At 47.4% G+C, this 24716-nt stretch overlaps 1 protein-coding gene across 1 annotated transcript in view; it reads right to left on the bottom strand.

Moving 5' to 3' along the window:
* Positions 1-716: 716 nt before the first annotated feature.
* The window catches only part of PDZRN4 (PDZ domain containing ring finger 4), a 494262-nt gene continuing 470262 nt past the window's right edge, over positions 717-24716 (bottom strand). The window contains exons 7-8 of the mRNA XM_069627988.1: positions 14747-14863; positions 717-2871 (exon numbers count right to left, since the gene is read on the bottom strand). Coding sequence (XP_069484089.1) covers positions 1345-2871; positions 14747-14863 — 1644 coding nt within the window. The 3' untranslated portion in view covers positions 717-1344. The remainder of the gene's footprint in view (positions 2872-14746; positions 14864-24716) is intronic.

Below are 24716 nucleotides of genomic sequence, written 5' to 3'. Positions count from 1 at the left end.
TTAATATTGCTTTTCAGCTCTGGAGTTTCAGAAAAAACAATGACCCTGGAGAAGGATACGGGTTGAAAGCCAGAGTTGGAAATGTTCAAGGGAGAATAACCTTCGGTCTTTTCTCGCCTGAACATTCCTGCAACGCCTGTTCCCTATCACTTCTGTGACTGGGAACCGGCGCCGCAGGGTCCTTTCCTTTTTTTTTTACCCGGGACCGGCTGCGGGGGACACCCCCGCAACCCCACTCACAATATAGGGAGCAGCTGTGCAGCGGACACCCCTGCAGCCCCCGCCACCGTATGGGGGATTTGGTTGAACTTTTCGGCCGTTCAGTATTTTCGAACGGCTGAAATTCGGCCAAATCTCCCATTCCGTCTTTTAATCTCAGTCTTTTTGGCTGATTCCCTGGAGAAACAGAGAACTATAACGAAAGAGAAGAAACGTCAAAACTCTGGGGTGAGAGAGTAAATAGCGTATGATTATTTTGATCCAGGCTCTGTGGGTTTTATATGAAATGCTTTTTGCGACAAAACAAGTAAGATAAGGTTTATCAACTCTCATGTATATCTATCTGTATCATTAATAAAGTATTATTCACAAAATCTGCCTTTTTAATTATCTTTAGAGGAGACTTACCATGTACATTTGCTGTATGTCTGACATTTACCTTTTGAAAAAACCGAAGCGCTAATATCATCTTTTATCTCTATTAAATACAACCATGAATGACTTCTTAAAAGTAATCAATAATTTATTTCTCGCCCATCATCTTCACAATTACCGTACATTGCCTAGCTACGTGACAACCGCCACTACAGACCGCGGGGACCTTGCCCACCAACGCTTTACTGGGACAAATACAATTGTAATTTACAGGATAAATGCACAGCATGTCAGTGAAAGATCTCATATGATGTGATGTCTTGCATGACGTATTAAGAGTGCACTCTAAGACGCAGAGGATTAACTGCCAGCGACGCCCGTAAGCAAGCATAGAAAATGGTCCATTTTGGCATAGTTGTTGATATTCACGTAGAAAAAAAGATTAGAGAAATAAACCCAGCGCTTAAGTTACAATAGATACATTAGACCAGCTAATCGACTGGCTTCTCATGTTTTTAGCTCTTTCTTTTTTTATAGAAATGACTGCTGTATGAACATATTGCAGGGTAAATAAAAATTGTAGGCTAAGGAAGTTACAATTGTATGAAAAACAGAATGGAAAATTATTGAGCAAATTTGCTTACAAAGATTCAAACTATAAAGAGTCACAAAAAATATAAAAAATGCCACATTTAACGAGGCAATCGTACTCTACCCAAACAGGTAGTACACTCTTTGAAACAGTCCTATTCATACAGTAGTAACTGATAAAAAGGCATTGTGGACTTTCGTGCCGTCTGGGGACTTAGCACCATGTGTCATGAGTTCTTGGATTGTCATCCAGTTGTCCAAAATTTTCTTGTTCCTCTTTTTCATCATTTTTTTATGACTGAGTTCGATGATGTTGATTTCCTTCTTGCCCTCGCTGCCGCTCTGCGGGCTCTCCTTTAGACACTCCAACCTGCTGCGCATCATAAACTCTCGCCGCCGACGCTGCTCCTTGGCCCGCAGCAAGTGTTGCTTTCTCTCCTCTTTGCTCCAGTAACGACCCATCTTGAGTTCGCTCATGGTGTCGTCGTCTGTCGTCATGCCGCTTCGCTCCTCCTTGATCTTAAGAGCGCGCTCTTTTAGCAGTTTGTCCCTTACTGGCCTCTTGGTGATGTACCTCGTGCCGTCGCTTCTCATTTTGACCTTCCATTCCATCCTGGGTTCCGCCAGCCTCTGTGAGTCTTTGCACATACTCACTAGACTCAGCTGACTCTGGGCGTACTCCACTGCAGAATTCTGCTGGATCAGCTGCATATAACTTTGATAATGTCTTGCATGCACAGGGATGTTCCCGTACCGCGATGAGGAACTGTGATATGGAGACAGGTAGGGAATTTGATCTGTGCTTAGTGTCTCTTGTTCCGTTAACCTTTGACATTCCAACAGGTTTTCTCTGCTTTGAACAGCAATACTCTTCTCTGTGATTTTGGTTTTGGTTGGGGTGGCCTCGATGCTGCAATGTCCCGACGACAAGTGGTTCGATACTATTGTGCTTGTCAGATTTTTCCGGTTGGTAATGCTGATCATTCTCTGCAGAGAGCTATCGGGGGAGCGGTCAACCATCAGCGGGGTACTCCGGCAGCTTTCCGCCGTGTTGTAAGCACTGGAACTGTCTTTGTCCGATTTCTCTGGATGTTCCACAATGCCATCAAGTTTGTCACTCTGCAGGTCGGCACTAGTGGAGCAATGGCTGAATCCGTCTTCATGGACGGACCACATGTCTCTGTACTGATGACTTATCTTCTGAAGCCTGTGGCCTTGCATGATACTCTGACACTCCAACTCAATGTTTCGAAGCTCCTCGTTAAGGGCTTGCAGCTCGTGCTCAACGCCTTCCCTCTGACCCCGGCTACATTCTATCGTGCTGCTCGAATAATACAGGTCATATTCCCCACGGCTCCTGATCTTGCACTTCAGCTCTAGCAGCTGCCGAAACCGTTCACATTCCTCTTCCCGGGTTCCAGCCAGATCCGAGTCGATGAACTCCCCAGAGACAAAGCTCTCGTTGCAGCGCAGTTCAATGCTGCCTAAGGTGTCCTGGCTTTGCCCCAGCTCTCGCTTGTCCTGCAAGCACATGCTGTTCTGTTGCTCGGGCAAATTCTCCAGCTCGGAGCTCTCGTCGTTGCGTAGACTCTCGTCAGTTGGTCCGACGCCGCTGTCCTTCTCCTGGTTGTTGGAGGAAGAAGTCGCCGTGTCCGTTGTACCACCTTCTTCTTCTGGCTTCTTTGGCTATAGAGTGGGAGACACAAAGGAAGCATGAATGAATAAGCAGGAAATCTTACAGTGACACTTAGCGTGCACTGCTCTTCATCAAGGCATGGTTAGTGCAAAGACATCACGAATAAGCAATTCAATCAATGGATGGGTCACAAAAAGAAAAAGGTTATAGTAAGTCAATCAATATTAATTTAAAGTGACAGTAAGACAAAAACCCTCCACCACTTTCACACCCATGCAGTTCTGTAGTAATCAAAGTGGTTATAGGTGCTAATAGGCTCAGCTGTGTGATATATAGGTTCAATGACCAGCCACCAATTAAACTGTCTTCCATGTACACCCGGTGAAGTCCCCGCTGGAATGAAGATGCCCTTATTCTGTCATATGAACCTGCCAATCTATTTGTGCTGCTTGGCCCGTTACCTTCGATAGCAGTGGAATCCAACATATGGCGCTCAATAAATGGCCTGGCCCATAGTCTTCCTGCAGCCCAGTGGCATGTTCCACTTTAGGATGCAGGTAGGCCAGGGGCTCCTTACCTCTCCAAGAGTCAGATGCAAAAGTAGAAAATGGGGTGGCATGCAGTTGGACACCATCGGCTCCTTAGGAACTGCATGTCCCATACTGCTTTAAGACATGCGTGGAAGCCATCTTGGTAGTAGAACGCTATTTAATCACCAATTAGCTCCATAATCGAGTCCCTGTGTGCAGCGTCTTGGCTGTTCTATTTCTTTGATCCCAGCGCCTGTCTTCTGAGATGCTCTTGGCTTTTTTCCCTGGACCTGGCACCTCTTCTGGTTTTCTCCTCGACTTTGGCTTGTTCCACACATTCTTGGTGACTTTCACTCTTTTGAGGATTTGGGTTCTGTAACGTTTTCCCTGATTACGTGTGCCACGCGTTTGTGGCTACTGGCCTTTTGGCAAAGGTCCTGTGTTATGTCTGCCTTGAGCGAGATGACTGCATGTGTTATGATGTTGTGTTTGCTTCACAGGTCCTCCTCCTATCATTGGCTACTTCACAGTCAGCTAGCTGTCCTGCTACTTGGAATAACTTCCCTTCCCTCATATCAGAAACCCTTGGAATAATTGAGTACAGGCATGTATTTACCAAATGTCCTCTGATGATATTCTCCATAGTGATTTGATTCTGATTAATAAGGAGGTGCTGTCGGGCTATCCTGGGTGGAAAAGTAGCGCCCCCAGAGATGTCCGGTCACAAAGAGCGGGAATCATGCAATTGTCAGAATGCAAAGAACTATAGTACCCTATTCAGATGGATGAATGCAAAGAACTCTTTGCTAGCACCCTATTCAGATGGATGAATGCAAAGAACTCTTTGCTAGCACCCTATTAAGATGGATGAATGCAAAGAACTCTTTGCTAGCACCCTATTCAGATGGATGAATGCAAAGAACTCTTTGCTAGCACCCTATTCAGATGGATGAATGCAAAGAACTCTTTGCTAGCACCCTATTCAGATGGATGAATGCAAAGAACTCTTTGCTAGTACCCTATTCGGATGCCAGGTTTGTACTTGCAGAGCTAAAGCAACAGTGATCCGCAAGGACAGACGAGGAAGCGAGAGAGTCCCGACTCCTCTGGGACCATGATGACAAGTGTCCAAGATGGCCCCCTATTGGAAGTCTTTTCAGATACGTACTGAAGCTGTATACGCCAACTGTAGATGTCAGCGGGCCTCCGAATGCACCCATTTTGGCTTCACTTTGTCGTCAGTTTTCTGATAGGTGCTGGGTATTGCCTGCGGGTCTGGCAACATAGCCCCTGGCCAAGTACAAATGGAATCGCGATGGGTTAATGCCCTGTTCTTCTTTGCGTATATCTCCTCTCTCTACCCTAGGTAATGCTGGGTCTGTCCTTGAATGGTCCCGTTCCTATCATTCTCAACGGCCCTGCTCTGTAACTTGGGCTGGACACATCTCTTCCTCTTTTCCTCTTCTATGTGTTGTCCCTCAAGGCTCTGTGCTTTGTCCTCTCCTTTGTTCCCTTTATAATAGTCCTCTTTCTGCTCTTATTTCTTAATGCAATCACTCCTTTCATCTTCTCCTTTTCCTCCCTTGACTCTGCTTTGCACTCCTCTGTATCTAACTGACTTTCCACTGTTCAAACTCAATGTCTTCCCACTTTTTCCACCTCAACCCTTCTAAGACTGAGGTTCTGTTTTTCCCTGCTTCAACAATTCCTCGTACTTTTCTTTCCCATCTCTCTCGTTCCCTCCTTCTTCTCTGCCTTTCTACCGATCTGCGTGCAGCTTGGGTGTTATTTTTGGTCCTTCACTCTCCTTTTTACCGCACAACTCTGCTAATGCTCGCTCTTGCCGTTATTTATACACTATTCAACATCCATCGTGCTTGCTCCTCTCTATCTTTTCATGTCCTAAACTACTTCTTCTCTCTCTGGTTTTCTCTCGCATTAATTTCTGTTCATCTCTCTTGATTGGTCTGCCTGCCTCACATCTTCTCCTCCTTTGTTCTGTTTATAACACTTCCATTCATCTCCTTTTATCTTTACCTTCTCGTTCTCCTATTACATCTTCCTTACTTTCTATTTTGTTGCTCCCTTTTGATTCACGTCTCCTTTATCATTTTCTCTCGATTATCTTTAAATGTACCCATGGTCTGGCTCCTCCTTTATCTTTCCTCGTTAGTCTCGTTCTATGTTCCGTCTCGCTCGCTCAGATCACAGAATGTATTTCTTCTTCCTCTTCCTAAACCTCCCTGTGTCTCCTCCCATTTCTGTTCCTTTGCTCTTCTGGCTCCTAAGCACTGGAACGCTCCTCCTCGTTCTTCGCTCTCTTCGTATTTTCCAATTAAATCTGAAAGCTAATTTCCCATCTTCTCTTTCCACTTAAATCTGTTTGCCTTCTGTTTTCACTCAGGTTGCGTTATTATGTGATTGTACGGCTTTTTTGATCATTTTTGTTCAGCGCTTTTGGGACAAAAAGCGCTTTATACATGTATTTAATAGTAATGAATTAATGCTGTGTGTCGTGCTGTGTTCCTGTAATCCCCGGGTATGTGTTGTTCTAATATCTAAGCCAGCAGCATGATATGTAGCAAAATAGATAGGGATGGAAAGTACATCCAGAGAGGGGGAGGAAGCCATTAGCTATACCTTTTATAAATTCATGTCTTCATTGCAAATGTGAGTCCACACAATGGTCCTGCATATTCCTTACCCCAGTACACCAGAAAGGAGGATTGACCAAAGGTCAACAATCGGTCTCATTCTGAGCCTGCCGGACCGGAAAACAAGGGTGCCGGTAAGTTTACCTGCACCGTTGTTTCTGGATCAGCATATTACAGGTCTGCCTGCTGGAGCCGCCGTGCCCGACAGGTCTGACCCTGCTGGCACAGCGGTCATGGTGGCCAGACCCGTCACGGAAGCACCGGCCCTGGGACTCTATGGGAATCAGGAACAACATTTTACTGGCGCCTGACTTTCCGGGCCGCCAGGTTTGCAATCTCCCGGTGCCACTGGGAAATCAGGTGCCAGTAAATATTTACGGGTCTGTCTGTAACTCGCCAGTAGCACCAGCATGGTTACCGCCAGACCCGTTAGCGAGCCCTGTTGTGTTCACTCACCTGCGCGGTATAAGCGGTATCGAATCAAAATGCAGTCAATGGATTGCTTGCAGTGCCTTTACTTTTTAGGACATGCTGATCACAAACTATCTTTGGCCCTGTTTCTAAAACACAGTCATAAACAAACCCGAAGCGTCATAAACAAAAATGTAAAAACAGGTGCCACACAGAAGGCTTGTGGAGGAAATGATAATGTCCCCTGCCTAACACTGGGGTCAGCTAGTGGGGTGCTCGTGGGGGCCTCAAGCCTCCCCGTGCTAGTGGATGATGGGCCCAGGGGGGGTATGGGGATAAATCCCAGGTCACCTGGCAAAGGGCCGCCGTTAATGGAGGCCGTCCAGGGCCAGTGTCCCTTTTAGGGGGCAGCTCCTACACTTTAGGGCTTGATGCGCCATCTCCCAAGCCCGTCATACAGTGACAGAGTATATAATGTTTAAGTTATTGTGCACTGCCAGGAAACATTTTCCCGATGGTATTCCCCATGCTTCTAGGACAAGCAATCTCGTCCTTGGCACTTAAGGGGTTAAGGAAGATGAGCTCTCAGAGGGAAGGCAACCATGCAACAAGGGAGTCCATACTTATAAAACACATTGGGCCTCATTACGACCCTGGCGGAGTGGGTTTACGCCAGCGTTATTCGCGGCGGACCCGTCCGCCCTACTACGAGTTCCCGTAGCGCCATGGAGCGTTTTCCGCCTGGTTTTTCCGGGCGGAGAAATCCATGGCGCTACGGGACCTTGTTGTTAATTACGCCACCGTATTTTACGGTGGCGTAATTAACGCCTTCCCCACTCCCATTATACCCTATGGGGCAAAAATGGGAATGGGGAAGGGTAAAATGGGGGATGGGGATTTACCGCCCTGCCAAGGTCGGAATGGGGCGGAAAATCCGCCAACCCCCATGGCGCTATCGGCAGCTTTCCGCCGTGCTCCATGGTGCATTTTGCACCGCGATTTCCGCCAGGGTCGTAATGAGGCCCATTGCCTTCCCACACAGACTTCTCCAGCAGGTGGTAACTGTATCCAATGACTCGTCCAACCCCTGTAATGCCCTTAGAAACCCACTCCTCTGTCCCCAGACTCTGGGGCCTTCACTTGCATCCAAGTGGGTGCAGTGACTAGTCGCCAATCGCAAACACAAATGAACGCCGTCAAGGTCCCTATGCACTGCACACTGTTTATTTTGGGGAAGCTCGCAGCGGAAAATGGTATTTCTCACCACAAGCACAAATATTTTGCAAGTTCTCTAGTGAGACTATTCTCATCGAACACCAACAGTCTGGCGTTTCATTTCCTCAACAAGTTCATTAAGGAACTTGTAGTCCTGATTAACATGAAATGAATACAGGATGCCACATTGGCATAGTTCTTAAAGTGATTATTAGAGGCCGGAGAACACATGCTTTGATATGATATGGCATTTGTAACGCACCTATACACACGCGTTTCAAGGCGCAACGAGTCAAGGAAGGGGGAACAAAGGGAGGACAGAGACAGCGATCTTACTAGGCCAAGTGACATAGAGATCGCACAAGTGCAGGGGAGGGGAAAGTGCCACGGGAAAGGGGAGGGGGCAATGCTGTAAATGGGATCAAACAATAACAAGAAGTGTGGCCAGCAGGTGCAAGGGTAAGTGATAAGGATAATGATGTGTTATTTATATAGACAGCAGGTGTCCAAAAGTGTAGGTAGGGGACTGTAGGGTTACAGATACAAACCCAAGTGCAAGGGTTGCCGGGAGGCAGTGCAGGTGTGCAACTGGGCGGAAGGGGACCTGGGCCTGAGATCAGAGGCAGCCAGGTGACCAGTGCAGTTTCAGTCATGAGCTCAGCAGGGGAGAGGAGGAGAGAAAGCAGAAGCAGAGAGGAATGTCTTGAGGTGCTTCCGGGAGTGGAGATGGTTCTCTTCAAGTTTAAGGGAGGCAGGAAGGCTGTTCCAGAGGGAGGCCCTAGCCGAAGAAAGAGATCTACCACCAACTTGTTGCTTGGAGAAGCGACTGACCCTGAGGGAGTTGGAGGCGGATGAGCGAAGAGCTCGAGAAGGAACATATTTAGGAAGAGAGAGTTGAGGTATTGAGGCCTCAGGCCCCAGAACGCCTTGTGGACAATGCAGAGGGTCTTGAATTAAGCCTCGCAGCCACTGGGAGCTAATGAAGAGATTCCAGCGCTGGGGAGATACGATCCCTGGGCTTGAGGCCAAGGACAAGTCTCGCAGTCCTGTTCTGGATGAGTTGCAGAGGGGCGGAGAGTAGAGGCAGGCAGATTTAGAAAGAGGCTGTTGCAGTAGTCCATCCTAGAGAGACCCAGAGCTCTGGAGACAGTAAGCTTCTGGGGGAAGGAGAGGAAAGGAAGGATACCTCTGAGGAGGTGTAGCTGGTAGTGTGACTTCTTAGAGACGTCAGAGATGTGAGGAGAAAAGGAGAGTGTGGAGTGCAAGATGACCCCGAGGTTTTTAGCCTCACAGGTGGGAGCAGGAAGATGGCCAAGAGAGGCCGGCCAGAGCGTGACAGGAAAGGAAGGAGCGGGTGTGCAGATGAGGAGAATCTCTGTCTTACTGGCATTAAAACAGAGATTGTTGGCGGCACACCACTCCTGGATAGCAGATAGACAGTCAAGAGATGACAGAAGGAGAAAAGGTGGCAGAGGGGAGCCTGAAAATGAGCTGAGTGTCATCCGCATAGCACTGAAAGTTGGAGCAGAGAGTGGCAATGCAGTGGGCGAGAGGTGCCAGGTATTGGCTGACCAGCCAGGGGGAGAGGTTAGACCCCTGGGGAACACCACAGGTAGAGAGTGAGATAAAGCAAGGACCCAAGTTGGACCTGGGAGGGTCTCTTAGAGAGGAACAAGGTCAGCCAGACCATGGCCTTGGAATGGTGATGTGCCACATGGGTTCGATCCCCAGTGTAAGGTTTAGGAGCTGAATAACTCCTGCATTACGCATGAAATCAATGGCAATAAAATAAATTATTATAAACAAAACTCTCCTAACACACTGTAAATACAAAATTGCAGTCAAATGTATCCTTTTGTCGGGTTTGACTCTTGTATTTAGCCAAGACAAGATTTTTGCACAGAAGAAAGGGGGATTAAAACCCACATTCTAAATTATACTATTCTCATTAGGATCCCATACTGTCTACTAAGAGCATAAAGGGTTTTCCTTTTGAGGGTAGAGGCGCAGAACAGTGAGGCAGGGATATCATAGAGAGGATCCCAAACACAGCCCGATCCCAGAGGTTGAACAACAGAGGGAAAGAATCAGTAACTACGTGGCCCTATTGCCAGGTACCACCCTCTCCAGCCCATCAAAGTCTCTGGTCGACCGATATAAGGATGCCTCTGAAAACTGCACACCTTAAATTGCTAGTCGGAGAAGTTTGCCCCAAAGTCTTGCACTGTTCCATAAAAGACAAAACTGATTGAACGGAGGAAGTCACCTGCTAGGGCGGGAAGCCAGAATATTCCGAAACGGGAAGAAGTCTTCATCTGAAGGTAGTGATTCTCAAGAAAGGATCCACGCTGATATTCTGAGCCCCTAATGATGCAGGTCACTGGTATCCCTCTAGAATCCTTGCTTCTGTATGACAGCACTTCACACGATGGAGTGATATAATATGATAAGTTATTTATAAAGCGCTTACTACCCAGAGGTTTCTAAGCGCAGACCCGGGGATCGAACCTGTGTTGCTTTGTGGCGTCTCGCTTCCAAGGCGAGCACGTTGCTCCTAAGCTATCTTCCCGGGACTGCAGGGCAATGGCTAGATAGCTGCCTGGCAGGTGTCGCAGTTCCTCCCATCTCAGAGTCTCTGGGAGGGGGGAGGTGGCTGTAGCAAAGCAGCTTACCCCTGGGCAACCAGACCAAATTCTCCCCAAAAAAGAGAATCCATTTTTTTTCTAGAGGCCCCATTATTGGGAACGCTCGGGTCCCTTTATCTAAAAAAGTGATCTGCGCACTTCAGTGCTTCATTCGCCAATTTTCCCTTTAGCACACACAATTCAAATACATCATTATTCAATACATATGTTACATCCAGGATACCTATTGCATCCATTAAGAACAAACAATATACATAAACTAAGACAGATAATAAAAATCCATAGAAACTTAATTCGGTGAACTACCAGGAGTTTCCTGTGGGACCAGGCACGATATATAAACCTAGCTACAAAGTAAGTGTTGCTGCGCATTTCAAGTGGGCTGCGCAGCAGCATAACAGCCTCTGAGCACTCACATGGGTGCCGGCAATGCATTTCACATTGAGTGGCCATTAAAGGGACCGCCATTGGGAAATGTAAACATTATTTCTATCCCTTTTTGGGGGATAGAAATGCACGTGGGACTGTAGCAGGCCACACCATTGCTGGTCCACATGCAAGAAAATGCATGTAAGCGTTCACACAGGGGCAGGGGGAATGTGTCTGTTTTCTGCGTGTTGTTGTTTGTGCATTTGGGATCCGCTTTATAATGAGCAGAAACAGCCCCTGTTTTGCACAACTGCGCAAGTGCGTGAAAATTCAAGGCATCTGTATATGCACAACTACAATGCACACATTTAGGGCCGGATTCAGGGAACATTTGGTCCGGGCAAAGTCATTTTGTACTGCAAAAATTACTATGCGCTGACTTTGCACAGACTTTGCACTGCAGCAAAAATACACTTTGCACAGTTCCATGAATTAGGGTTTGTGTCGGCAGTGCAAAGTCACTTTGAACAGTGAAAAAAATGCCACGAATCAGGCCCTAAGATGCCAACTCGTGAATATGTTGCTACTCTTTTTGGTGCAACTGAAGGCGACGCAGATTCCTAGGCGTTGAACAGGAATTTGAAACAAAGTTTGTGAAGTCCTACTGGAGTGAGGCTACGTCATCACCTGTGTCCGAGCACACCATGAACAGAGTGAAGGAGGGGGTAGATCCCCTGGTGGAAATACACGGAATTATCAAATGACCGTTTCCATGGGCCAGACTCACGCATTGCACGTTTGCTAGTAGCCTGTAAAGCGGATTAGAATTCCCTGGGCGCATTTTCTGCACGTGACTTTGCACCCCTTTTGACCGTGTTGCTGGCAAGCTGCCGGCGGGGGGCTAACATGCAGGCCTGGGCCCATTGCGGATACGGCTACAGGGACAAGCTGGCGGAAGAGGCCGCATGCAAATGCAGAGAGCGGGGCAGAGGGATCTGTGATTGCATAGGCAATGAGTCATTTCTCTTATTTACTTCCTATAATCATTACGCACATTTTAATAACCCAGACCATTTTACAAGATGGAGAGGACCCCTCTTGGCTCACCTCCTTGTTATTGGGGCCCCCTGTATCATTTATTATGCATGGTAATCAGGTGATGGGATGATGGACTATGCAGTGCAGTGCTCGGCTTGATTGTAATGATTGCCTGATGATTTCTGTCTCATTTCCTGCTGACCTACCATGACCTTTTCTTGAGTTCATCATTCTTACACAAACTGAACATTCAAATGAGTCAACATTTGTTGTTCCCAAAGGAACGTCAACACGCCCTTGGTCCAAGTTAGCAATCGCATATGGAACACCCTGGGGTGCGCCGCGTCGACAAGGAATTCAGAGCGCTGCCGTACAGGAATGATGAAAACACCATGAGTGCGCGTGAACTAGCCCTCCTGAGGCCAGATTGCAGACATTGCGCATTTGTGCCAGTACAATTTTGCACAGTACTGGCATTATGGAAAACACTGCCCTGGTGCTTAAATGTATTTAAAGCATAGGTTTGATGGTTGTTGATAAGTGGTATGAATATTGTTAGCCAGATGAAAACTAGAGGTTCATACCTGAAATATTGGAGAGGAGCTCCCTTTGGCAGGATGACACCTCTTTTGGGGTTGCAGGACCGGCACCCATCGATTTTTTTGCCAATGGTCTGTGTCCAGTCCACCCAGGGACTGGCATAGACTGGGCCACAAATGGAACCTCCAGTGGTCTACTACATTTCAAGTTCTAGAGCTGGGTGAGCCGGCCGGGGCTCGGGCTGGCCCGAGCCCCACCTACGGCTCTGGCCTGACCCCACTCTCGGGCCAGCGTCTGCCCAAAGCAGGGGCCGGCCACGAGCCCCAGCGGTTATTCGTTTTTCGCTCACTGCTTCCATTACAACAACAACAACAAAAAAAGGACTTGCGCCTGCCTCTATTCCGGCCTGACTGCCAGCATTTAGAGCAGGGCTGCGCTGGTTTAGGGGGTGTGGCCGCAGAAGGTCGCCTTGACTCCAGCCGCTCAGTTGTCATGCAATTAAGTTTACAGGGCGATGAGCTGGAGGCAAGGTCAGGCCTGGCACCTTTTAAGGAATCAGGCCTGGCACAGCGCTTAAACACAGTTTAAAGAATAGCAGGCGGCTCACAGTTCTGCATTTGCGGTGGGGGCGCACAAATCTCACGCTGGCAGACTTGGGGCCCGCACTGGGGCAGAGTCACGGATGAGCTGAGAGGGGGGGGGGTCCAGAATGGAAAGCTTTGTCTTAATTATATGTAAATGAAGATGGCTGCTTCACTGTGTTCCTAAAAAATATTAAACTTGCCCATCACTGCAGGTAAAACAATACAGCCAGGTTTTTAACACAAAAATAGTGCCTTGTGATTCTGTGATTTAATAAAACAACTATACATTGTGTTTGCTCTCAACCTAATAACATCTGTGAATTGGGGATTATGGAACACATCTGATCTTTAAACGTAGGTTGGTGTTAAGTGATGTCCCCATAAGGTAGCTATTGGTAACCGCAACAGGCCAGCCAGCATCACCCACCAAACTGTCCGCAGACATCAATCTGGATTGTTGTGGCCTAGTTCCGTTCTGAAGGGCTCCTTTCAATGCGACAAAAAAAAATCACATTCACAATTAATATTTAGTGGAACAGGGTCCATTTGGCTGACGTCCACCATTCATGAATAGGCCTGACCTGGCACTGGCTAACATGGGTGCCTTTACATACTGCAATGGTAGTCTGGCAAGCAAACACGCAGGAACAGCTGCAAGATGACATACAGCAGGAATGACCCAAGAAAGACTGCAGCAGCTCAGCGTACATTCCTCTGGCATCATGAGCCTGCATCAGTTTCCTTCCGGTGGGCACGCGAAGGAAGCACTATGGTTTCTCTCTCATCGGAAGGGAGATGGTTTGGAGAAAGCGTGCCGTGCAGCCCTTTCCTGGGCTCGGCCCGTGGTGGGCTCCTAGAGCCAGACCTGACCGCCAGGCTCCGCCCTACCCATGAAATCCCTGGCTCCCCCACCTTTATCAAGTTAACGGGGGTGTCCCGCTCCCGGCTACAGTGTGGAAAACGCGGCACCCGCCACCACTCTGGCTGGTAGGCCCACACATTCAGTTGCCTTTTACTGCCTCCAGGGGAAAAAGGATTCCTGAGCCTGCCCTCACTCCGGGCCCTCACTACTCCTGCGCTAGGAGGCTGGGAGCACCCTTTGCAGCTGTGGAAGAAGGCATAGGGACTCCTCGCTTTCTGCTGCTGTGCAGCTGATCTCCAACGATGCTACTCCACTGGGAGGCAAGTCATCAGCGTTTATTGCGCGGTGTCACTGTGGTGTTCGCAGTGAATGCTTTGAGCTCACTTTGTGTAAGCACCTTTGTTTTCGCATCTAGCGGGAAATGGTGGGTAAGGCGCCTCGCCACACTACAATCCCAGCATTTACCCTTTAGCATGCTGCTTGGGCTATCTGAGGGTTCAGGACTAATGGGAACTGGGAGAGGTAGTGAATACACTTGCTTTGGGTAGTAACCGATCTGCTTGCCTCTGCCCTGGTAGTGTTCCACTGCCACAATACCGCCCACCTCCGCCTGACTTTCGCTATTGCTGCGGCCCTATGCTCACCACCCCTTCACCCATTTAAGCTTGTTACTCTATTATTATGTTGGTAGGCAGTGGCACCCATGAAGGGGACCCTTGCTTGAGCTATGATCAGGGCTAATCCTTTTCTCCCATTGTCCGCCTGCCACCCTTGTTCTTCCATTAGTGTGCAGAAAGAGCTTGCTTGCATGGTAGCGTGGTACAATCTATGACTAGATAAACACATTCTTTGGTTTGCATTCATAGTTCATTTTTGTATTATACATACATATGTACAATAATCCATTGGAGCCAAGTCACACACGCCACAGCGCCACCAAGTAACCATCGCTGGAAGTTCACCTACCGTTCAGAGCCACATCAGCAAGGCATTGCAGGTATGCAAATGAGCCCAAATACACACCTTTATAAATAGAAATGCGCTGTATTCTTTCAAGCCCGTGCGGGCCGGCCGTACCTGCTCTGCCTCGTTGGCCGCGCACGGCATTGCTTCGTCGTGCTGCTCGTCCAGCATCGCCATGTCGAGTTCCTCCAGGAATTCGCTCCTTTCATCATCCAGCCACCCTTCGTCCAGCTGCAAGGAACACATCAGTACATTACATTACTGCAGTTGCAACACCTGCTCATGCAAAGGCGGCGGAGAGCGGCACCAGCCGGCCAGCTCCTTTCATCCTAATGGTTCTTTTCTGAAAACACGCTTTTGTATTTTGCCTTACGGTAGGGGGGTGGGGAAAAAAGCCTCATAATACATTGAATGCTGGTGCCTTTTATCCTTTCATTAACGAAAAGGCTGGTTTCTGCCAGAGCCCGCTACTCGGAATATTACTCATAGTCAGAAATCCATAAAATGGGGGAGGTGGGTCCCTAACTCTAAAGCAATCCACTCTGTTACCTCTAATACAGGGAGGCTTAACAAAAAAATTACATTGACGCTAATAGAGCGATATCAAATGTGAACGCCCTTCCCCAAGTGGTCCAATCACCGCTCATTGGCTGGATTGTGTCAGATGAAGGTCACCTCGACTTCAAAGAGCTACAAAAGTCCTCTTTTTAGGGGCTGTGTGGGTGAGGACAGTGAAAACCAAAATACAAAGAGTCCCACAGTACAGCTTCCTTCCCTTGCTGATCAGAATGAGTCACCATAGATGCATGTCAACTTGCTTGTGCTCGCCCCTTATCCAAAAAGACAAGCGAAAAACCATGTACTTATCAAAAATATACACATATTTTAATGTCTATCAAAAACACATCACATTCACAACTGAATTTCTTAAAAGTAACACATCATTGTGGTCTAGACACATCATGAACCACATATATCCGTGTATACATATTTAACAACTGGCATAGAGACTGATACTTCCAGAGAAACCTTTTCTATGCCTCCATGTGGGGTATTTTTATGTTTTATATTTTAGCCACCACTATTATTCATGCCCTCCTTAATTTCTACGGGCACCAAGGCTGCGCCAACACTTCAACAATGTGTTTCTAGAACCAACATAGAATTAAACATGTGAAATATACATAGCAATTCATCCACTCTGTATATTCTGTTGGTGCTGTCCTCAGGGCACTCAGTCTTTATACATGTTCTGGTAATCTCCCATCACATTTCAGTTTGCCAAAATCTCAACAATTCTAAAAAACAAACAGACATTGATACTTAAAAGCATGGTTTCTATTCTTTTGTGCATCACAAGTAATACATAGCATCTATTCCAACTTCATCTCTATTTTCCATGAAAACCGCAGGGAATTATGACTTTAACGGGCTATTTCATTTCCCATTTTTACTAAATGTTTGCAAGTTTTGCGTATTTCAATTTTCTTGTTACAACATTATTTAGACAAAGTGTTTACCCAACTCGCCTCTTTCTACACATTTAGTTTACTAATCCTAAAACGGGAATTGCCAATGTCTGTCTCTCAAAGATTTTTTGTAGACTATGCACTTATTTACTATCTCGATTCTCCTTATCATGAATAGATTCTACAGGGAACAATTCTTATTCTATGTTTCCCCTCGAGTAATGAGAAAGCAACTATCACAACGATCACACTAAGTAAGAGCTTACCTATTGGGAACTCTTTAATTATATCCCTCTATGATCCTAGCTTCGAAGGATATCTGCTGCCGAGACGAGAGCAACGTGTGCGAGCTCTACTGCAAGGACATGACTGAATTGCGAGGTAAGACGGATGCGCAATAAGGGTATACTTACTAACGTAGCGTGTAAGGGAATCTAATCATTCCTTTTTTCCTTCTTCTCGTTTCTGGCCATATAGACTTTGCAGCAAGAAAATATCGTTGTCTGGAGTGGGTAATCCCCTATTTCCCGATAATGAGGTTATGGGTGAATGATTAAGAGGTAAGCCCCAAGAGCTAATAAGTACAATTACAGTATTATTCAGGAATACAACCCCGTTTTTCAAAACGCATTTTCGTTTTGTCGCAGTAGATTGGTGAAGGCGTCTAGCTAGATGATTCCTCTGCCGTTCCAGCTGTAAAAGCACAGCAGATATCCTTCGAAGCTAGGATCATAGAGGGCTATAATTACAGAGTTCCCAATAGGTAAGCTCTTACTTAGTGTGATCGTTGGGATAGTTGCTTTCTCATTACTCGAGGGGAAACATAGAATAAGAATTGTTCTGTGTAGAATCTATTCATGATAAGGAGAATCGAGATAGCAAATAAGTGCATAGTCTACAAAAAATCTTTGAGAGACAGACATTGGCAATTCCCGTTTTAGGATTAATAAACTAAATGTGTAGAAAGAGGCGAGTTGGGTAAACACTTTGTCTAAATAATGTTGTAACAAGAAAATTGAAATACGCAAAACTTGCAAACATTTAGTAAAAATGGGAAAAGAAATAGCCCGTTAAAGTCATAATTCCCTGCGGTTTTCATGGAAAATAGAGATGAAGTTGGAATAGATGCTATGTATTACTTGTGATGCACAAAAGAATAGAAACCATGTTTTTAAGTATCAATGTCTGTTTGTTTTTTAGAATTGTTGAGATTTTGGCAAACTGAAATGTGATGGGAGATTACCAGAACATGTATAAAGACTGAGTGCCCTGAGGACAGCACCAACAGAATATACAGAGTGGATGAATTGCTATGTATATTTCACATGTTTAATTCTATGTTGGTTCTAGAAACACATTGTTGAAGTGTTGGCACAGCCTTGGTGCCCGTAGAAATTAAGGAGGGCATGAATAATAGTGGTGGCTAAAATATAAAACATAAAAATACCCCACATGGAGGCATAGAAAAGGTTTCTCTGGAAGTATCAGTCTCTATGCCAGTTGTTAAATATGTATACACGGATATATGTGGTTCATGATGTGTCTAGACCACAATGATGTGTTACTTTTAAGAAATTCAGTTGTGAATGTGATGTGTTTTTGATAGACATTAAAATATATGTATATTTTTGATAAGTACATGGTTTTTCGCTTGTCTTTTTGGATAAGGGGCGAGCACAAGCAAGTTGACATGCATCTATGGTGACTCATTCTGATCAGCAAGGGAAGGAAGCTGTATTGTGGGACTTTTTGTATTTTAGATGAAGGTCACCTACATCAGGAACATAGAGATATTATAGAAGAGCCATGAACTTAACATCCAGATATGTCTGGGATGGGAGTCCACCAAATTAATTGCGTGTGTGGTGTGGGGAGTTTAAGGGTCCACTATTATCCTTAAAAGTATAGTAAAGGAACTAAGAAGTCCTCTCTGCTCACCTTGGGCCCTCACTAGTAAAATCGGGCCCACAATAAAGTGCAGAACCTTCATGAGGTCCTCACAAGTATAACAATGCCAGAATGCGTGTGCATGGGTGGGATGTGATGCTGTGTGTGCACACACACACACACGCGTGCGGACTGAGTGAGTGCACTGAGCTGGTCTACATGTGTAAGGAGACATATGATGCTGTGTGTACACACACACACGCACACACACATATTCGGATTGAGTGAGTGAACTGAGCTGGTCTACATGTGTAAGGAGACATATGATGCTGTGTGTACACACACACGCGTGCGGACTGAGTGAGTGAACTGAGCTGTGTAAGGAGACATATAATGCTGTGTGTACACACACACACACACACACGCGTGCGGACTGAGTGAGTGAACTGAGCTGGTCTACATGTGTAAGGAGACATATGATGCTGTGTGTATACACACACACACGCGCACAGACTGAGTGGGTGAACTGAGCTGGTCTACATGTGTAAGGAGACATATGATGCTGTGTGTACACACACATACACACACACACGCGCGCACGGACTGAGTGAGTGAACTGAGCTGTGTAAGGAGACATATGATGCTGTGTGTACACACACAAGCGCGCGGACTGAGTGAGTGAACTGAGCTGGTCTACATGTGTAAGGAGACATATGATGCTGTATGTACACACACACGCGCGCGCGCGCAAACTGAGGGAGTGAACTGAGCTGTGTAAGGAGACATATGATGCTGTGTGTACACACACACACGCGCGCGGACTGAGTGAGTGAACTGAGTTGGTCTACATGTGTAAGGAGACATATGATGCTGTGTGTACACACACACACACACACACACACACACACACGCACGCGCGGACTGAGTGAGTGAACTGAGCTTGTCTACATGTGTAAGGAGACATATGATGCTGTGTGTACACACACACGCGCGCACGGACTGAGGGAGTGAACTGAGCTGTGTAAGGAGACATATGATGCTGTGTGTACACACACACGCGCCCCCGGACTGAGTGAGTGAACTGAGTTGGTCTACATGTGTAAGGAGACATATGATGCTGTGTGCACACACACACACACACGCGCGCGCGCGCGCGCGGACTGAGTGAGTGAACTGAGCTGGTCTACATGTGTAAGGAGACATATGATGCTGTGTGTACACACACACACATGCGGACTGAGTGAGTGAACTGAGCTGGTCTACAGCCGGGTATGTGTAAGGAGACGCATATCATGCTGTGTGTACACACACACACACACACATGCGGACTGAGTGAGTGAACTGAGCTGGTCTACATGTGTAAGGAGACATATGATGCTGTGTGTACACACACACACATGCGGACTGAGTGAGTGAACTGAGCTGGTCTACAGCCGAGTATGTGTAAGGAGACGCATATCATGCTGTGTGTACACACACACATACGGACTGAGTGAGTGAACTGAGTTGGTCTACATGTGTAAGGAGACATATGATGCTGTGTGTACACACACACGCGCGCGCGGACTGAGTGAGTGAACTGAGTGGTCTACATGTGTTAGGAGACATATGATGCTGTGTGTACACACACACACGCGCGCGCGGACTGAGTGAGTGAACTGAGCTGGTCTACAGCGGAGTATGTGTAAGGAGACGCATATCATGCTGTGTGTACACACACACGCGCGCGCGGACTGAGTGAGTGAACTGAGTTGGTCTACATGTGTTAGGAGACATATGATGCTGTGTGTACACACACACACGCGCGCGCTTACTGAGGGAGTGAACTGAGTTGGTCTACATGTGTAAGGAGACATATGATGCTGTGTGTACACACACACACACATGCGCGCGGACTGAGTGAGTGAACTGAGCTGGTCTACATGTGTAAGGAGACATATGATGCAGTGTGTACACACACACACACACGCGCGGACTGAGTGAGTGAACTGAGCTGGTCTACAGCCGAGTATGTGTAAGGAGACGCATATCATGCTGTGTGTACACACACACACACACACACATGCGGACTGAGTGAGTGAACTGAGTTGGTCTACATGTGTAAGGAGACATATGATGCTGTGTGTACACACACACACATGCGGACTGAGTGAGTGAACTGAGTTGGTCTACATGTGTAAGGAGACATATGATGCTGTGTGTACACACGCGCGCGGACTGAGTGAACTGAGCTGTTCTACATGTGTAAGGAGACATATGATGCTGTGTGTACACACACAAACGCGCGCGGACTGAGTGAGTGAACTGAGATGGTCTACATGTCTAAGGAGACATATGATGCTGTGTGTACACACACACACGCGCGCGGACTGAGTGAGTGAACTGAGCTGGTCTACAGCCGAGTATGTGTAAGGAGACGCATATCATGCTGTGTGTACACACACACACACACACACATGCGGACTGAGTGAGTGAACTGAGTTGGTCTACATGTGTAAGGAGACATATGATGCTGTGTGTACACACACACACATGCGGACTGAGTGAGTGAACTGAGTTGGTCTACATGTGTAAGGAGACATATGATGCTGTGTGTACACACGCGCGCGGACTGAGTGAACTGAGCTGTTCTACATGTGTAAGGAGACATATGATGCTGTGTGTACACACACACACGCGCGCGGACTGAGTGAGTGAACTGAGATGGTCTACATGTGTAAGGAGACATATGATGCTGTGTGTACACACACACACGCGCGCGGACTGAGTGAGTGAACTGAGCTGGTCTACAGCCGAGTATGTGTAAGGAGACGCATATCATGCTGTGTGTACACACACACACACACACACACATGCGGACTGAGTGAGTGAACTGAGTTGGTCTACATGTTTAAGGAGACATATGATGCTGTGTGTACACACACACGCGCGCGGACTGAGTGAGTGAACTGAGTTGGTCTACATGTGTAAAGAGACATATGATGCTGTGTGTACACACACACACACATGCGCGCGGACTGAGTGAGTGAACTGAGTTGGTCTACATGTGTAAGGAGACATATGATGCTGTGTGTACACACACACACACACACATGCGGACTGAGTGAGTGAACTGAGCTGGTCTACATGTGTAAGGAGACATATGATGCTGTGTGTACACACACACATGCGGACTGAGTGAGTGAACTGAGCTGGTCTACAGCTGGGTATGTGTAAGGAGACGCATATCATGCTGTGTGTACACACACACACACACACACTTGCGGACTGAGTGAGTGAACTGAGCTGGCCTACAGCCGGGTATGTGTAAGCAGACATGGATCGATGTTGCCTAGAGACCAGCAAAGATAACGACTGGAACACATCGTATGTGATGTGTACGGGTGGCCAGCTTGAAGGAGTTACACTGGGTGAGGTCGTCTAAAGCATGGCACTGGTGTGTGAGCTGCACCAGCAAATGCCCCATTCCGCAATCCTAGGGCATCTCTGAGATCAAACAGGTACCAACCCTTATCTTCGGGGGACCCCAACTGACCCCCGGACGCCCTGGCTGAGAGAGGATGCCCAGTAGTGGAGCACCCACAGGGAGTGTGAAAGGCTGTGCTGCTTGCCTGGCCCCTATACACGGTCCGCAGGTGAACGCGTGCGAGTAGTGGCCACTTTCATATGTTCCTTCCCCGTGCCGGGAGGTTCTGCCCGCGCCGCCCTGTGCATGCCCAGTAATAGCAGCGCTGCACACGTCTGCACATGTGTCAGTCTATCACCACATGCAGCGTGTTCTAGGCAGTGGCCAGCTCTGCCTCCACGGTAGCCATTCCCTTCCTGCTTACTGCAGTCCTTAGGAAAGAATGCAGATGGGTACAAACGTACACACAGTGGCAAGGTGTGACAGCCAAGAGGGGAAGTGCAAGGCGTAAACCTGCCAGCCTACGCTTTCTAAACTAGTGAAGCTCCCCCCAAAAATCCCTTTGAGATGCAGACAAGATAAGCAGCACCCAAACCCCACATCTACAGCGAAAGCGTGCATCTTTGCAAAACCCTAGGTTGACTTACAACCCATTTAATTTCATTTTAAGGGCAACTGCCTAGAAAGGGAATATTAAGCACAATATACAGATAGAGTCAATGGCAGGGTGGAAAAGCCGCACAGTATACACAGGTCTTAGAGTGTGTTGGGGGGGTGGGGTGCACAGAAAGGCGGGGTTTAGGGTGCAGGGAAATGCCCTGTCTGCTGTTTGGGGATAAGCAACCCTGGAAAAATGAGCTCTCGCCCCCTGAGGGCCTTTGCCATTTCAAGCACCAGAAGGGGCTGTAAGGGGTCCCTTTCCCACACAGCGCTATAACAAACATCACGCCAAGAAGAATGCCCCCCCCCCCCAGCCAGTGCAGCCCACTCGGTGCGGGGGTGGCACCCTCGAGGCAGGAGGCACGCCACGCCAGCTGCACAGCAACGTTCAGAACGAGCCACGGTTTCTGCATGACAGGACTCTGCGACTCGGCTGCTGCTTCTGCATTTCTTAACTATTTTTCCTGATTAGGGAAGACTGCCAATGGGGATTCAGTTACTTAATGATGATGTGTTATTTATATAGCGCCTTAATCCAAAGCGCTTTAGAGAGCACATATTTACATAGAATATCACCCAAATTCGTACTCATTTATCGACCTTGGAAGGATGAAAATGCTTGCCGGATTCGGACCTGCGACCTGCAGATCACAGCAGCGAGCGCTCAGCCGGCAGAGCTATCTCACCTGCAAGACCAGCCACCTGCTCTAATAAGGGTGTGATAGAGCTTGGCCTCACGATGTCAGGGAAATAAGGCAACTCCCGAGGGGAGGCACTAAGAAGAAAGCAAACAGGCCCCCGGTGGCTACTGGGGAAAAGCGCGGTACATTCAGCTGGAATAAGTTACTCCGAAGAAAGCACGTTTTATCCACCCCAGAGGGGCAGCAGTAAAAGGGCGCATGCTGGCATTTTGGGAGAGAACCTGCATTCCTCGGGGTGGAGTGCATAATAGAGGCAGAGGCCTGATGTGTGCAGTGTTTCAAACCCTTAATAAGGCGCCCGACCTACTGGAAACAAGACTGATTCCTTTAGTGTAACATTCTGGCTCTGCTTCACCCAGAAGCATTCACGAGATAAGCCAGTCTTGGGAACGTTATAACTGCAATGTTTCCTCAGAGTTCCTCAGCCCCCAAACACGAGCTCCCCATAGCTAACCTTAGCTGCAAGCACGCTGCAGGGGGCCGGCGTTTCACCCAATCATGCACACTCTAGCAGGTATTATAAAATGCAAGCCTGCATGCTCATAAACAAAAGAAAACAAGGGATTAGGGAGCACATAAAAGATGCTCATTGTGCATTGGCACATTCATTGGAACATGTTTTACATTTTTTTTAGGCGTAGGCACACTTTACACCTATACACAATATTGAGTGCACCCCACCTTTTTGAATATTCTGCAAGAAGGGATGGGGCTTGGATTAAGGGGGGACTTGTGCCATGCCTAGATGAAGGCATCCGCCCAAGAGTGCTCAGGCCCACATGGTGGTGATTAGTGCTTGCCTCCAGTGAGGAGTGGGATGAGGTGGAGACTAGATAATATGTGCAGATGCAGAGTTAGCACCTGCAATTTGGCCCGACCTAACCTTAGGAATGGGGTCCTTGAATATTGCATGGCGAGGCTTTCAGAAATGAGGTGAAACCTTCTCGCTGCTCATCCGTTTGAGTGCATGATGGGGGCGTAACAGGTCCCCGTACCACCGGACCCTACAGGGAAAAGGTTCCAGTTTGAGTCTAGTATTACACAAGTGGGATTTGACCTCTATTGGGAATCACTCTAATCTAAGGCTTCAAGTCCCTTCATTGCCCACATTTCCGTTCTTGAGGAAATCAAGCCCTAATAACCTTAGAAACATGGCTTCATCTGAATTCTACATTCTGCTAGTAAAGACTTTGGCTATCTGCCTTGAGTATTTGTATGTTCAATTCACTCCCACAAAGGGCTCCCTAATATATGTGGGGGACAGAAGTGAATCTGCCTTAGACACAGACCCAACCAATGGGCTGAAGTCACCAATAACAGCCATCAAGGGTTTCATAAGACACAAGCAGATATGTGGCTGCCGAGACCAGGTCACTGCTGGCCCCAAATCCGTCCCATCAATTGATGGTTCCTGCTCACGTGATCAACGTTGAGGTTTTTTAAGAAGAGCAAGGCACCCTTAAAGGTCATCCGGATCGATACGAGAAGGAGTGGAGGCAGAAACAGCACATAATCAGGGCCACACTAAAGAGACAGTGTCTGATCTCAAACACAGCATGCTGTGCCAACCAGCATGCATAGCTTTTCATCTCAAGCAGACGTGGAAGGCTAAAAAGGATTAGCACCCGGCGAGGGGGGTATCGGCCTCCCAGTTAATGAGGAGGCTCAAAACAGGGGCATTACCACATTGTTATCCCACCGTCCGAGTCTCCTCATAGCATTCCTGCCTCCTCGTCAATGACTGTCATGGAAAGGGAGAAGGGACTAGGCAGTCCCTTCTCCTGATCCATAGCGGCCATCTTTTTTTTAACAAACGTAGTATCTGGTACATCGTGCCAGATATTAATAGCAATATTACCCTTGCAGGGGCATGGTGGGGGGGCATTACCTGACCCGGTAAAGCCCAACCTCTGCTCAGGTAATATTTCTTAAGTGTTAAAACATGCAGGCTGTGATGTTGT

Source organism: Ambystoma mexicanum, chromosome 12, assembly GCF_040938575.1.
Source record: "Ambystoma mexicanum isolate Mex_15411 chromosome 12, UKY_AmexF1_1, whole genome shotgun sequence".
In the NCBI taxonomy this organism is placed as follows: domain Eukaryota; kingdom Metazoa; phylum Chordata; class Amphibia; order Caudata; family Ambystomatidae; genus Ambystoma; species Ambystoma mexicanum.
This window is presented reverse-complemented; position numbering and strand designations above follow the sequence as displayed.